Raw genomic sequence first — 12,446 nt, 5'->3', positions numbered from 1 at the left:
TAGCCGAGCAATCTTCCATCACTTTCCGGCATCAATGCTCACTGAACTGGCACCATAATATTTCTTTCTTTTCAAATTAAAAAATTTAAAATTATTCCTCACATCGAGCCAACCGATCGAAATGAACGATCTTAAATTTCCCTTGTGAACCTTTCGGAATACGAAAGACGACATTGTTTATTTTTGTTCTCACAAAGAATTGCCCTTCCCAGTTCCGTTGTAATTTCGGGAATTTCCCTTTAATTTTACGGGGACAATGAAGCCAAACTTTTTGTCCAGAAGAAAAGGAATTCATGTATGATTTCAAATCAAATCTTGCTTTGGCTTTGTCACTTTTCAAATTTAAATTATTTCGAACCTTCTCATGTACCGAATTCATTTGATTTTCAAGCTGAACGATGAACTCAGGAATATTGTGAGTCTCATCGGTCGATGGAGAATTTCCAAGAAAAAGATTTAGAGGAAGTTTGAGTTCTCTTTCCAACATCATCATCGCTGGAGAGAATTCAGTTTTTTGGTGTTTAGATGAACGATATGCCAAAAGGAAAACAGGGATCCATAGATCCCAATCCTTTTGGTTATCCGAAACAAATTTCGACAAATATTGAAGGATAGTTCTGTTCAAACGTTCAACTAAACTATTCGATTGCGGATGTAAAGGAGTTGTTCTGGTCTTTTTGATACCTAAGAGTTTTAATGTTTCTTGAAAACTTCAGATTTGAAATTTCCACCCTGGTCCGAATTTATTTCCAGAGGAACACCAAAACGAGAAATAACGTGACTGATGAGAGCTTCTGCGACCGTAGTGGCTTGAAAGTTGGGTAGAGAAATCGCTTCAGGCTATTTGGTAAAATAAACCACGGCGACGAGAAGATATTTGTTTCCATTGGTTGATTTAGGAAGAGGTCCAAGGATATCTATAGCAATTCGTTCGAAAGGGCAACCAACATTGAAAGTTCGGAACTCACCTTTGGTTTTAGTTGAAGGTCCTTTTTTGGCGAAACAAATTGTACATTTCCTGCACCAATCTTCTACGTCTGGTTCGCAAGAAGCCCAATAAAACTGTAGGCGAATCTTCGCTGAAGTTTTATTCATACCAAAATGTCCACCCTAAGGAGAATTATGAGCCTCATGAAGAATTCTTGAAATTGACTTCTTAGGGACCAATAATTGCCAGACCATTGTAGAAAAATTCGGTGACTCCCAACGTCTGAACAATAGTTCATTCTTCAACTCGAGAGAGCCCCAATGGAGAATGTTAGAACATATACATTGTAACGTGGCATTTTTACTGCGCGTTCCACACGGCTCCTCGAACTCTAGACGGACCATAAACTTAGGGAGCCCGCGGAGCAGACCGCGGCTCATTTCGGAAAAGAGCGCCAGGACAACAGTCACGCATCTGAGACTCTAAGAGGGGACCATCGTCGGTCTAGCGAATAAGACTTTTCAGGATTTTTGTTTATTTTTTTTTTGGGTGGCGAGTAAATGCGGCCTCAGACAGGGGATCGGCAGCAAATTCGAACGACGTTACTGGATGGCAATCGCGGCGGATCGCGACGAACGGAGGGCCTCACACGAGGCTACGGAGAGAGCGTCAACGGAGAGCTCTGCCGCGAGGGAATCCAAGGCGGACGAGATTCCCGTTGGTGGCCGGCGAGCCGTAGCCCCCCCTCCGTCGCCCAACTGACGACAGGTACCCTCGCGAAGTCGTCACCACGCCACTGCCAAGCTACGGGGTACCAGAGACTGGCAGACCAATCAACACCCCGCGACAGCGGAATTCAACGATAGCGATACGCTAGACTGTAAGAATTTCGTAACGAGAACCCCAATTAGATCGGGGGAATTTTGACTACGGATAGCGCCTATGTTCGGGGCATGTTCGAATTGCGTCTCCGATTTGCAGGACTCGTCATTTGAGTCCTGGCGACGTCGCGTAGTGGGTGGTCGTGGATCGAGCTTAGTGAGAAAAAAAAAAAAAGAAAAAAATTGCGTGCCATGGCTGCAACGGGAGTCGAGGAATTCCTCGGGTGGCTACGAAGTGGTGAGCGCTTGTAATTCTTTGCGGGCATATTTCGAGCGCAAGTTAGATTGGCACACTGATACACGGTCGGCCCACTTAATCTTGGAGTTAGAGTAGCGCTCGAAATCTGTTTGCCGATCTCCTTGATGATGACCGTAGCCTGAGTTTTCGCGATAACGCGTAGAGTCAAGTGGATCCCTGTAAAGTCTCGCGTAGAGTCACGGTTTCGAGTGGGGAACAATTTCGGTTCGAAATTGAGTGCGGCCAAATTCCGCTGCACGGGGTCTCGTCGAGTCTGCGTACGTAAAAAGGGTCCCCTCTCGGGGGGGTCGCGTGTTACTGTGCGTAGATGCTCGGTTCAGCGGGAAGGGTTGCGAACTTTGTGGAAATAGTGACTACGACTGGAGCTCGGATGCGTCATAATACGCTACAGACCCGCACGATCAGAAAAGCTTCCTAGAGTTATTAATTCGGTCGCGATTAGCGCGTCGAGTCACGTCTTTTTGGTTTAGTTTACGAATTCTTGTGCATCAGTAAGGTGGCGACTAGCGCCCGTAGAAATAAGACATCACCGAGATTTAATCACGATTGCGATTAGCGCGTCGATTATGATCTAGATCATGTTTTTGTTTAGCGGTTTATAATTAAGTGACGATTAGCGTCGTAGTCGAGGACGATCGCGGGCAGCGCATCGAGTCCAAATCTTGTTTTTGGTTTTTGCGAGTTAGGGTATTATTAAGACGGCGACTAGCGCACGTAGGCCGTAGAGGTCTCCTAGATTTATTCACCTTTTTTTTTATTATTTGGTTTGTTTCTTCCTTCCTTATTTCTTTTGGATTAAATTTAAGCATTTGTATTTGGAATCGCGAAGGACGACTTTCGCAGTAGTATTATTATTTTTACTTTTATTTTTTTTTGTATTATCGCTGACGAGAAATATATTATTCGAATTTTATAGTGATTTGGCCAAACCACGCGTTGGCTTACTTGTGTTGCATATCTCTCTACCCAAAAATTACCCCTCCCCTCTCTGCGGTACTGAGCTATCGAGTATATGGTCGCGGTATTTCGCATTACCGATTTCGAGGCGTGTTAATGACGCCAGGCGCCCAACAAATTTCGCGATATTGTTTTAGGTCCAGGGTACATCGTGGACGCCGATTTATTGTGCACGAGGTAAGTTCTCGGTCATTTTCTCCGAGTGACCGAAGAGCGGGAAAAATCCACGTCACAATATATATATATATATATATATATATGTATGTATTAGCGCGACGGCAATGCATGCCAGCCCGAGTCCGGTTGCGTGCGCACCCCGTACCATCTTTCAGATGTGTCTTCCGCCCACGCTTTTGTACCTTAAGCACGTTGTATGCGAAATCCGAGCAAAAAGTTTGTGACGTCGTCTTTTATAAGAAATAGTGAATGCAATATTTTTTTATTGAAAATTGAATTGAGACGCCGTTAGAATTGCGAAATATTCACGATAAGAATAGTAAAAAATAAATTTTTGATCCGAAAAGCGAAAAAAATAGTCGAAATTGTTCATGTTTTTGGCATCAAGAACGATATTTATCGCCGCGTCTGTACCCACTACAGCTGTAGAGCCCTGTCACGGATAGGGAACGCGGGGGACAATACTAACGCACGACACGAAAATTCGGTCGTGGCAGCGTCGCATGAACCTAACCTATAGGCCACCCGAGCTTGAAACGAGTGACGAGTGATTTACCAATAGTGTTGAATTTTCGAAAGTTGTTGTCGGACGAATAAAAAAAAATGAAAAATGGAAAGAACCCGCTATAAAGGCCGATTTGTGCGAAAAAAAAGCTGGATCGGAATTTGAAAGCCAGTTCGGAACAGCTGACTGCTCGGGATTATTCTCCTCATGCAATCTTCACGAACTTTCCCTACTTTCGGAATTAATTACGAGATAACGACGTGGTGGAAAAATATTAAAAAATTCTAATGGATCCAAAATTTATTGAATAAGATGATACTAGTTTTTCAAGCATTTCTATTGACCCGTTTTCCAATTACATATGCAAACATGAATTTTGTCAGGTATTTTGCAGATTTTCCCATAAGCCCTGTGTTAATTTTCGGATTTTCAAATTCGATTTATTCTCAAACGACGTGGTCAATCGTATTGAAATTTGGCAAGAAATTTGGAAATATTACAATTAAAACTCGAGCAAAATTTTAACAAAATCTGTCGAAAAGGGTGTTTTGCATACAACGTCCTTAAGGACATTAAAATAAAATAATCCAAAGGAATCGTGAAATCCCCGTGTTTGTTTAAACAACATCCTTGTAAAACCGTGTGTTGGTAAGCGAACGGACCCGGCGCGGGCAATTTTACATACAGTCTTATGCAAAACGAGCACAGCCTTATGCACAGCGCAAATACCCGCGCCGTCGCTCCGCGCAGCCAACTCGGCGGGCCAGCCTCTCTCCACGGTCCGCGCCGGCCGCGAGAGAACACTATCAGCCAGTCAATCCACCGGCACCACAACACCCCCGGCTCCAGCCGCATTTCACCTCAACAATGAAAGACAATCGCAAACGAACCAAAAAAAACAGTCCTTTTCAGGATTCTCTTTCTCTTCTCCTTCTTCCAATACCCCTTTCTCTCTTCCCGGCCCCTTTCCCAAACCTCTCTTTCTCTCTTTCTCTCTCTCTTTTCATTTTCTCCCCTTTCGTCCCTCTCCACCGTCACCATCCCCCCCTTCTCACCACCCCCTCTCCGGGCCCACGCGCCCGAAGTCCGTGCGAGCAAATCAGGAAATCCCCCCACCCCCTATCCTGTCCTAGATACCACCCACGCCAGCCATCTAAGTTATTCGCAACTGTCACAAGCTTATAACAAAATATTCCTATCAAACCAGCCATGAAACGGGCAATAAATGCCATAATTAGACACTGCGTGTCAACCGGCAGGTATCTTCAGCACGAGCAATGCCCCACTGGACCAAATTCACGGTGCTTCTACAACAGAAGTGTGGGAGAAGAGCCGGAAAGCCATGCAAAAATGCGTCTAAAGCTCAACCCGAGAGTAGTCCACAAGCTGAAGCCTATACGAACGCCTGATGACCAATGATTTACTAGCCTGGTGTGCCCGAGGTGCGACACAGAATGCTAACGAAAGCTTGCACTCCCTGATCTGGCGGAAATTCCCGAAAGAGATATTCATCTTCAAAAAGAGAATAGAATTAGCAAAAGGAACCGCAGCTGCTGAATTGAACATGGGAACGCTCCATGTTCAAAAGGCAGAGACGTCAGTGAGGTCTGAGAAGGTGGCTGATGATGCAAAAATGATAAGCCAGAAACGAGATGCTAGACGAAAGCGTAAAGCTGAATGGAATGGAATGACGAAGTCCAAGAAAGCCAGACGAACAGTGAATATTAAAAAAACCGCTGAGGAGAAGACTGAAACAGAAGCAGAAGGGATAACGTATGACGGTTTCTTCACAGGACTAATTTGCAATCAATCAGCTGCAAAGTTAAATTCAAGTGCGTTATTGTACAGTAGACTGGAGTTGAGGCTAGATAAATATTAGTTGATCGTTTTCATTTGCTCAATATATTCTTGACATATTTGTCTAGCCTTAAAAATCATTCTACAATAAAATAATTGGATTTTACGCTGCCTTTACGTCTCGGATCGAGTTTATTGAGAATTGAATGATTCTGGAGGAAGAAGCGAAGTAAGAAGAGAGTTGACCTCAAGACAGACACGCAAAAGCCGATTCGATAGAAACTGGCACCCAGGAATGGAATTGAAGATCAATAAAAACAGCAATAGGCACTGACGAGCTACACATGATTTATCAATATTATTATTAACGTTCTCAGATGAATCTTGAACTGAATTCAAATATATGCAATTAAAAAAAAATTTAACAAATTGTTACATCAGGCGTACAGCCACACGCCTCCCCCATCTCTTTACTCTCCCACATACCTTATAGTAACTTTACGGTTTCTTTCCAGACCTCCTATTTCCATTCTGGCTCACGCCACTTGCTTTTGACCCAAGTCTGCCAATTCTGTTCCACACTGTTCGGATATCTTCACCTTTCGTCTACTCTTGCTTTTTACGTCGGATTCATTCTTATTCTAATGTTCGACACGATCAATTCAATTCCAACACCCAACAACCTCACGTATAACCTTTCTTACTGACACTGGGAACAACACACGTCGTTTGGACTATTCCACAAATTCTCCAACCAAATATATAGCTGACATCCCGAACATACCGACGGTTATTCAACCCTCATCCCAACTCCCGGTTGTGCTAGAACGTAAAAGCGAAGTCGAACCAGTTTATTCCTTACCGCTCGTAGATAATTGATGTCCATGGAATTAACAAAACCATGATTTTTTTTCCTTTTAACCCAATTTTGTATGGTCTAAATCAACCTTCAAGTCAACCAAGTCAAAGTGTTTTATCTCTACAGTAAATAACTCATTCTGTTCACACGGCATATTTACTTCTGAGAAGGTCATGAAACTGAGTTCATTTAATCGCATTTACCTCAGAACTATATTTTCAGGTATTCCAAAAATTCTTTGCGCATTAGGTTTCATCTAATCATTTTACCCTTTGGCAGATATATTCTTAGGCATTCTTATCTTGAAATTGGTACAGTGAATTTCAGCTACGGTGAATATCCTCACGGAAAAAAAACCCCAACTTGGGCGTAAATTCGTACCCCTAACTTTTTTCTTATGGGAAATTAGTATTATCTATGAGTTGGGAATACGAATTTACATCCAAGTTGGGGTATTGTCCGTGAGGGTATAACTCCTTTCCCAGCGTACAATACACGAACATTTGTAGCAAAAAAACATGTTTTTGAACAATTGAGGTAATAGTTTCAATGCCTTAGAAAACACTAATCAAAAATTTCCTGCAACAATTCTTAGTCTATGGCATTAAATGTTTCCAAAAGCACTTTCAACCATCTACGATGAAACCTAATGCGCAAGGAACGTTTGGAAGAAATCTTAGAAGAAAAATGCATAACTTTGGAGCTACTTCACTTATTAAATTGAATTTTGGATCAGATTCTAGTTTTAGGCTTGCAAATAAATGGTCAAAATTTCAATGCAATTGATCCAAAAAAACTGGACTGTTTTTCCACCGAAATCTCTCTCTAATACGGTAATTTCTATCTGGAAGGAGGTTTTATGCAACATAATATAACATAGTTGAGAAAACTGACAAAGATAAACTTAAAATTATCTTAAACTGATGTGAAGAACAATGACGGCGCCTTGATCGATTTTTCGAATAATATCAAGTATGACTGAATCTTTCGTATGAGGTTCAATGAAATCTCTGACTAACTATTAGATGTTGTGGAATCTAGTTTGCGGAAAATATTGTAAAGATCTTGCCTGTATACATGTTGACGGCAAGGATGCTTTGGAATCGGACAAACAATATAACACAGCCAATAAGATCCGTTTGTTTGAACTGGGGCAGCCTTATTACTCGGTTAGTTGAGCATAAAAGGAATTGCAAATTATTGCCCTTGCAATTGCTTACTTAACATATTGCACTCCGACCGCCACATAAATTACAATACTACGAAAATACTGTACAGGTTATCTACCTATATGGGATCACTAATTATAGATATGGGTAATATTGTGAGCCGTGATAAATCTTGTATTGACGTAGAGACTTTTAACAATTATCATATGAGTATTATAACAAATCATTAATATTGAGTTAAAATCTGTTCTCAACCTATCATCTTTTTGATCTTTGAAATAGTAACGGACACATATTACTGTCTGCTTGATCTTCCCCAATTGTAACAATCCTACCATTCAACCTGAGAAACGTTACAAATAACATATCCTCAAGTTTTGGTGTGAGTCTTATTTATCGCATTCTATTGACTCAAAATGTATAGTAAAAATTGCACTCTGAAATATTCACTTCATTTCAGGTCAACAACATGGCCATACCCTCAGGTCAGCGCGCAGTTTTTTATATCGCTCAATTTTCACTATCAACCTTACGGTGTACCTGAATTTTTCAATCACTTATATATAATTTCGATGTAACTTTTTTGGTTGTTCCAGCTGCCTTTCAGTAAAAATCGCAAACTTTTACCATCAATGTGTGAATGAGTTTCCGTTGTACAGCGAATTCCATCCTACTCTGATCGGCTCATATCACAGGGTTTTATTTTTATTTTTATTTCCCTATCATGTTCTATAATTCAATTCAGAGGTGAAAGAGCCCAACATTAGCCCTGACCTGGACCAATACGTTAAAAACATTAAACACCCAAGTTTTTTTTCAAGTAACTACATAGACATATATCACAATGGTCAAGAAAATTTAGGTTCCAGAATGGAAGTGTATTAATTGATATACATCAATGATAAACATTGATATTCTATGTGAATGTTCAATGTGTAGAATTGAGAATCTTTGCATTACCTGTGCTAAATAAAACAGACACCAGGCAATGATAGTATTGTAGTAAAGTGCGACGTTGAACGAAACCACCGCACTGCTTACACCGATACCAGCCAAGTATGGAGATACCTAAAACACCCAGTTATCACTTAAAATTGTTGAAAAAATCAAAAAGTAAATTGTAACGTCATTCAAATTTGCAACTGTATACGACTAAGGAAATAGGCAATACAAAGAACTGTAGCATAAATCATATATTTGAAGTATCTTGTATGATTATTCACGAAATACTGTGGCTTTCTTGTGCAATTAAATTTGATTTGTTTACACATCCCCTAGCGATGAGATCAAAGAATCCATAATAGGCACTTATTGAATTTTGTTTTTCTAGCACATATTCACCTGAAATTTCATCAGCTTAGAAATTGTATCGCAAATTTTGTTTATGATCTATAAATTAACAAAATCGGGAGGCGGAAATATGACCCGAAAAAATACCACCAGAAAAAATATCCGCTGGATCAAATAACTCCCGGAAAAAATATACCACTGGGAGTCCGGTCTCCAGATGACACGGGTATAATCGAAAGCACATCACACCATCCTGCACGGAAAACTCGGAAGGTGACTGTCGCAGCCTGAAGGTTAGAATAAGTTCGGCCTGCTTTCTGGGCAACAACTACCGAGTTTTGTGGTTTCACATCGTTCTTCAAATATTAATAACTATATTTTTTTCCGGTAGACATTTTCCAAAGAATATAACTATTCTTTCAAAAAAGAATATAGAATAAATGAATTTCGTCGGAGATGGTCAGTGATTGAATATTTATTTATTACTATGTTTCTGTTGGACACAGCCGGCCATCTTCAGGCTACAGAATTATAAAAAAGGAAAAAGAAAAATAGTAGTGTATAACTTCTCTCTGAACCTGGGCTTGTTTATCAGAAACCGAAATAAGGTGGTCCTATTCTTAATATTACATTATATGTTGTATCACAGGGTTGTAAACAACTGTAAGAAAAATTATAAAATTAATAGCTAAGCTCGTCGATTAATTGATCATGGATCGAAATCGAGCACTTGTGTTTGTAAATTTGAAGTTGCAGAGAATGTTTACGATAGACAAAGTATTAAGATACTAACATAAATTCCAGGTGTTGAACAATTTTTTCTCGAAGCTTTGTTAAAACATTGATACATTTGGATTGACAGTACTTACAAAAATTTGCGACAACCTTTGGACTAGATGTTCTTAAATCGCCATTATGTGAGGAAGTGTCTTCTTTTTCGGAAGTGCGATTTTAATCGGGTATCGAGAGTATAGATCTTGGCTATGTGATTGGATAAGAAGAGGTGTTGTGACGATTGTCCGATGTATATTTGTGGGCAATCGTTACAGTTTATTTTGTATACGGCATTAATTTGATCCATATTTGGAGTTTTTGTTTTAAGTTTTGAGAAAATGGCGAATTAAGAACATCTAGTCCAAAGGTTATCGCAAATTTTTGTAATGTAATCTCAATCCAAACGAATCAATGTTTTACCAAACCTTTGAGAAAAAATTGTTCAACACCTGGAATTTATGTTGGTATCTTAATACTTCGCCTACCGTAATCATTCTCTGCAACTTCAAATTTACAAACACATTTGCTCGATCTCGATCCACATTCAATTAATCAACGAGCTTAGCTATTAATTTTATATTTTTTTTTATAGTTATTTACAACCTTGTGATACAACTTAAAATATAATATTAAGAACAGGACCACCGTATTTCGGTTTCTGACAAACAAGCCCAGTATAAGGGAGAAATTATACACTAATATTTTTCTTTTTTTTTATTTTGTAGCCTGAATATAGCCATCCGTGCCCGGCAGAAACGTAGTATTAAATAAATATTCAACCACCGACAATCTCCGACGAAATTCATTTATTCAATCAACACACCATGGTCATAAAATCCAAATCAAAAAAGAATATATTTCATTGCGAAGAATATGGAATATGCAGCTTATTTAGCTATATAAACTAGAAAAATAAAACAGATAATTATGCTCTCTATATATAAACTATGAAAACAAATAAAAAAATTATGTTCTCAGCATGTCACGAGTGCCGAGCCGCACGCTTAATAAGTTCGCAATTTTCTTTGAACACGGCAGAATGCAGGGGTATTTTTTCCGAGGAATATTTTTTCCGGGGGTACTTTTTCGATGAGTATTTCTTCCATGGTTTTTTTTCCAAGAGTATTTCATCCGGGATCCAGCAAAATCTTGTACATGAATCTTTTCAGGACTGTCAATTTATGATTAAAGAAGTGTTAGGAAATCCAAAACTCAATATCGGCTGATACTATTTCACGTAGATTATGAGGCCTCAATTTACTGATAATAATTTGTAATATGATAACAATTTACTGTCTTTACGTTAAATGATTACCGATCAGCCTTGACAGTAAAAAAACATAAATAGAAAATCGTGCAGGATACGTGATACGAAAAAGTCGATTAACCTGATTCCAAACTCCAATGGCTCCTTTCCGCAGACGCTGCCCGATCGCCAGCTCTAGATAGAATATCGGAATGCCCTCAATCGCGAGCATCACAAAGTAGGGGATCAGAAAGGCCCCTGTATCAGAAACATCAGTTTTACAATATTTTAAATGCGACATCAGCACGATAATATTGAATAGTACAAAAAATTTTTGAGTGAAAACAATTTCTTTGAATGGCTATGAATAACTGTCTAAAAAAGTCTAAAGAGAAGAAGATCGGCATAATTTTTTTTTAAAAATGGACGAAATCACTGTTACGAACTCCGGCTAAGAACTGTTTAGTCGAATCCACTGGGAACTTGTTATTTAAAAAATATGGAATTTTTATGAAAATAAATTTATTTAAAAAAATAATTTTCGCACCAGGTGTTTTTTTTTCACAGTTCCTTTTTTTTCTTTTAAACAGTTGACTCTCTTGCTAAAACACGTTGCTGGTCGATGAGAACAGTCTTTTCGATACTTTAAAAATCAGCAAAAGAAATTTATGATATTTTTTAACTATAGAAAACTCCCTCAAATTCTGTGAAATGTCTTTCCAGTTATTCAAATTCTGAGGTTAATTCATGCTCGGCATCCGAATTTTAAAGAGAGCTTATCATTAAACTTTCCGAGAAAATTTTCCATCAGATAGGTCTCGCTTCCAATCACACAAATTACTTGATCTTGTCACATCAAATTCGCACCTCCTCCATTTTTTTGGGCCAGATATGGAAACCGCCAAACATTTCCAAGCCCCACAGCGTAGCCGACGGTTGCAAGTAAAAACGTGAGTTTGCTGTCCCAATTTTCTCGCTCATCTTCCCCAGCTTCCGGTCGGAAAATGGCTTTAACTTCAGTGCTGCCCAGCTTACTGCCCCCACCTTCGTCACTCAACTTGTTCTGGAAATGGTATGAGATAAACATGAAGACCATAAATAGTCTTTGAAACCTAGTGACCGATTGTCTTACCTTTGTGTTTGGGCTGGAGTCGTCAAAGCCCGCGTTTGTAGCCCCATAACTCATGGCGGAGCTGCTCTTTTGATTCTCGACGACAAGTCGGCTTCGCATCTCCTTCATCTCCAACCTGTCTACGCTCTTCTGCGGCTTCAGATCGCGTGAACTCTGTCGACACACGAGGTGAGCCGTGTTTGCCATCTTGGAGTTGTGTCTTGTTTGACGCGTTCCAATTTCGTTTGCGCTTCGTTTCCACCGAGTGCGTGAGACTCGTTAGGATATCAAACCATGGATCAGCAAGTACTTGCAGACTCTAGAAGATACAAATACCTAAGAGATTATTACGGTCCAGAAAAAAGTGAGCACTTCTTTTTTAACTCTCATTGAAACGGTAACTATTTTTCTAGCCGGATTTGGCCTTACAAGAATTACCAATAACAATTTTAGCACATTCGTATCCCGAACCTTTTAAAATCTAATATTATTT

The 12,446-nt window shown here is 39.6% G+C and overlaps 1 protein-coding gene across 1 annotated transcript in view; it reads right to left on the bottom strand.

The window, feature by feature from the left end:
* The window catches only part of LOC124299125 (sodium-dependent neutral amino acid transporter B(0)AT3), a 521,903-nt gene that overhangs the window by 397,049 nt on the left and 112,408 nt on the right, over positions 1–12,446 (bottom strand). Inside the window, exons 5-8 of the mRNA XM_046752087.1 lie at positions 11,975–12,272; positions 11,710–11,905; positions 10,985–11,100; positions 8,493–8,600 (exon numbers count right to left, since the gene is read on the bottom strand). Of these exons, the coding sequence (XP_046608043.1) occupies positions 8,493–8,600; positions 10,985–11,100; positions 11,710–11,905; positions 11,975–12,160 (606 nt within the window). The 5' untranslated portion in view covers positions 12,161–12,272. The remainder of the gene's footprint in view (positions 1–8,492; positions 8,601–10,984; positions 11,101–11,709; positions 11,906–11,974; positions 12,273–12,446) is intronic.

Source organism: Neodiprion virginianus, chromosome 2 (assembly GCF_021901495.1).
Source record: "Neodiprion virginianus isolate iyNeoVirg1 chromosome 2, iyNeoVirg1.1, whole genome shotgun sequence".
Lineage (NCBI taxonomy): Eukaryota > Metazoa > Arthropoda > Insecta > Hymenoptera > Diprionidae > Neodiprion > Neodiprion virginianus.
The sequence above is the reverse complement of the archived record's forward strand: the minus strand, read 5'-3'. Positions and strand labels throughout refer to the sequence as shown.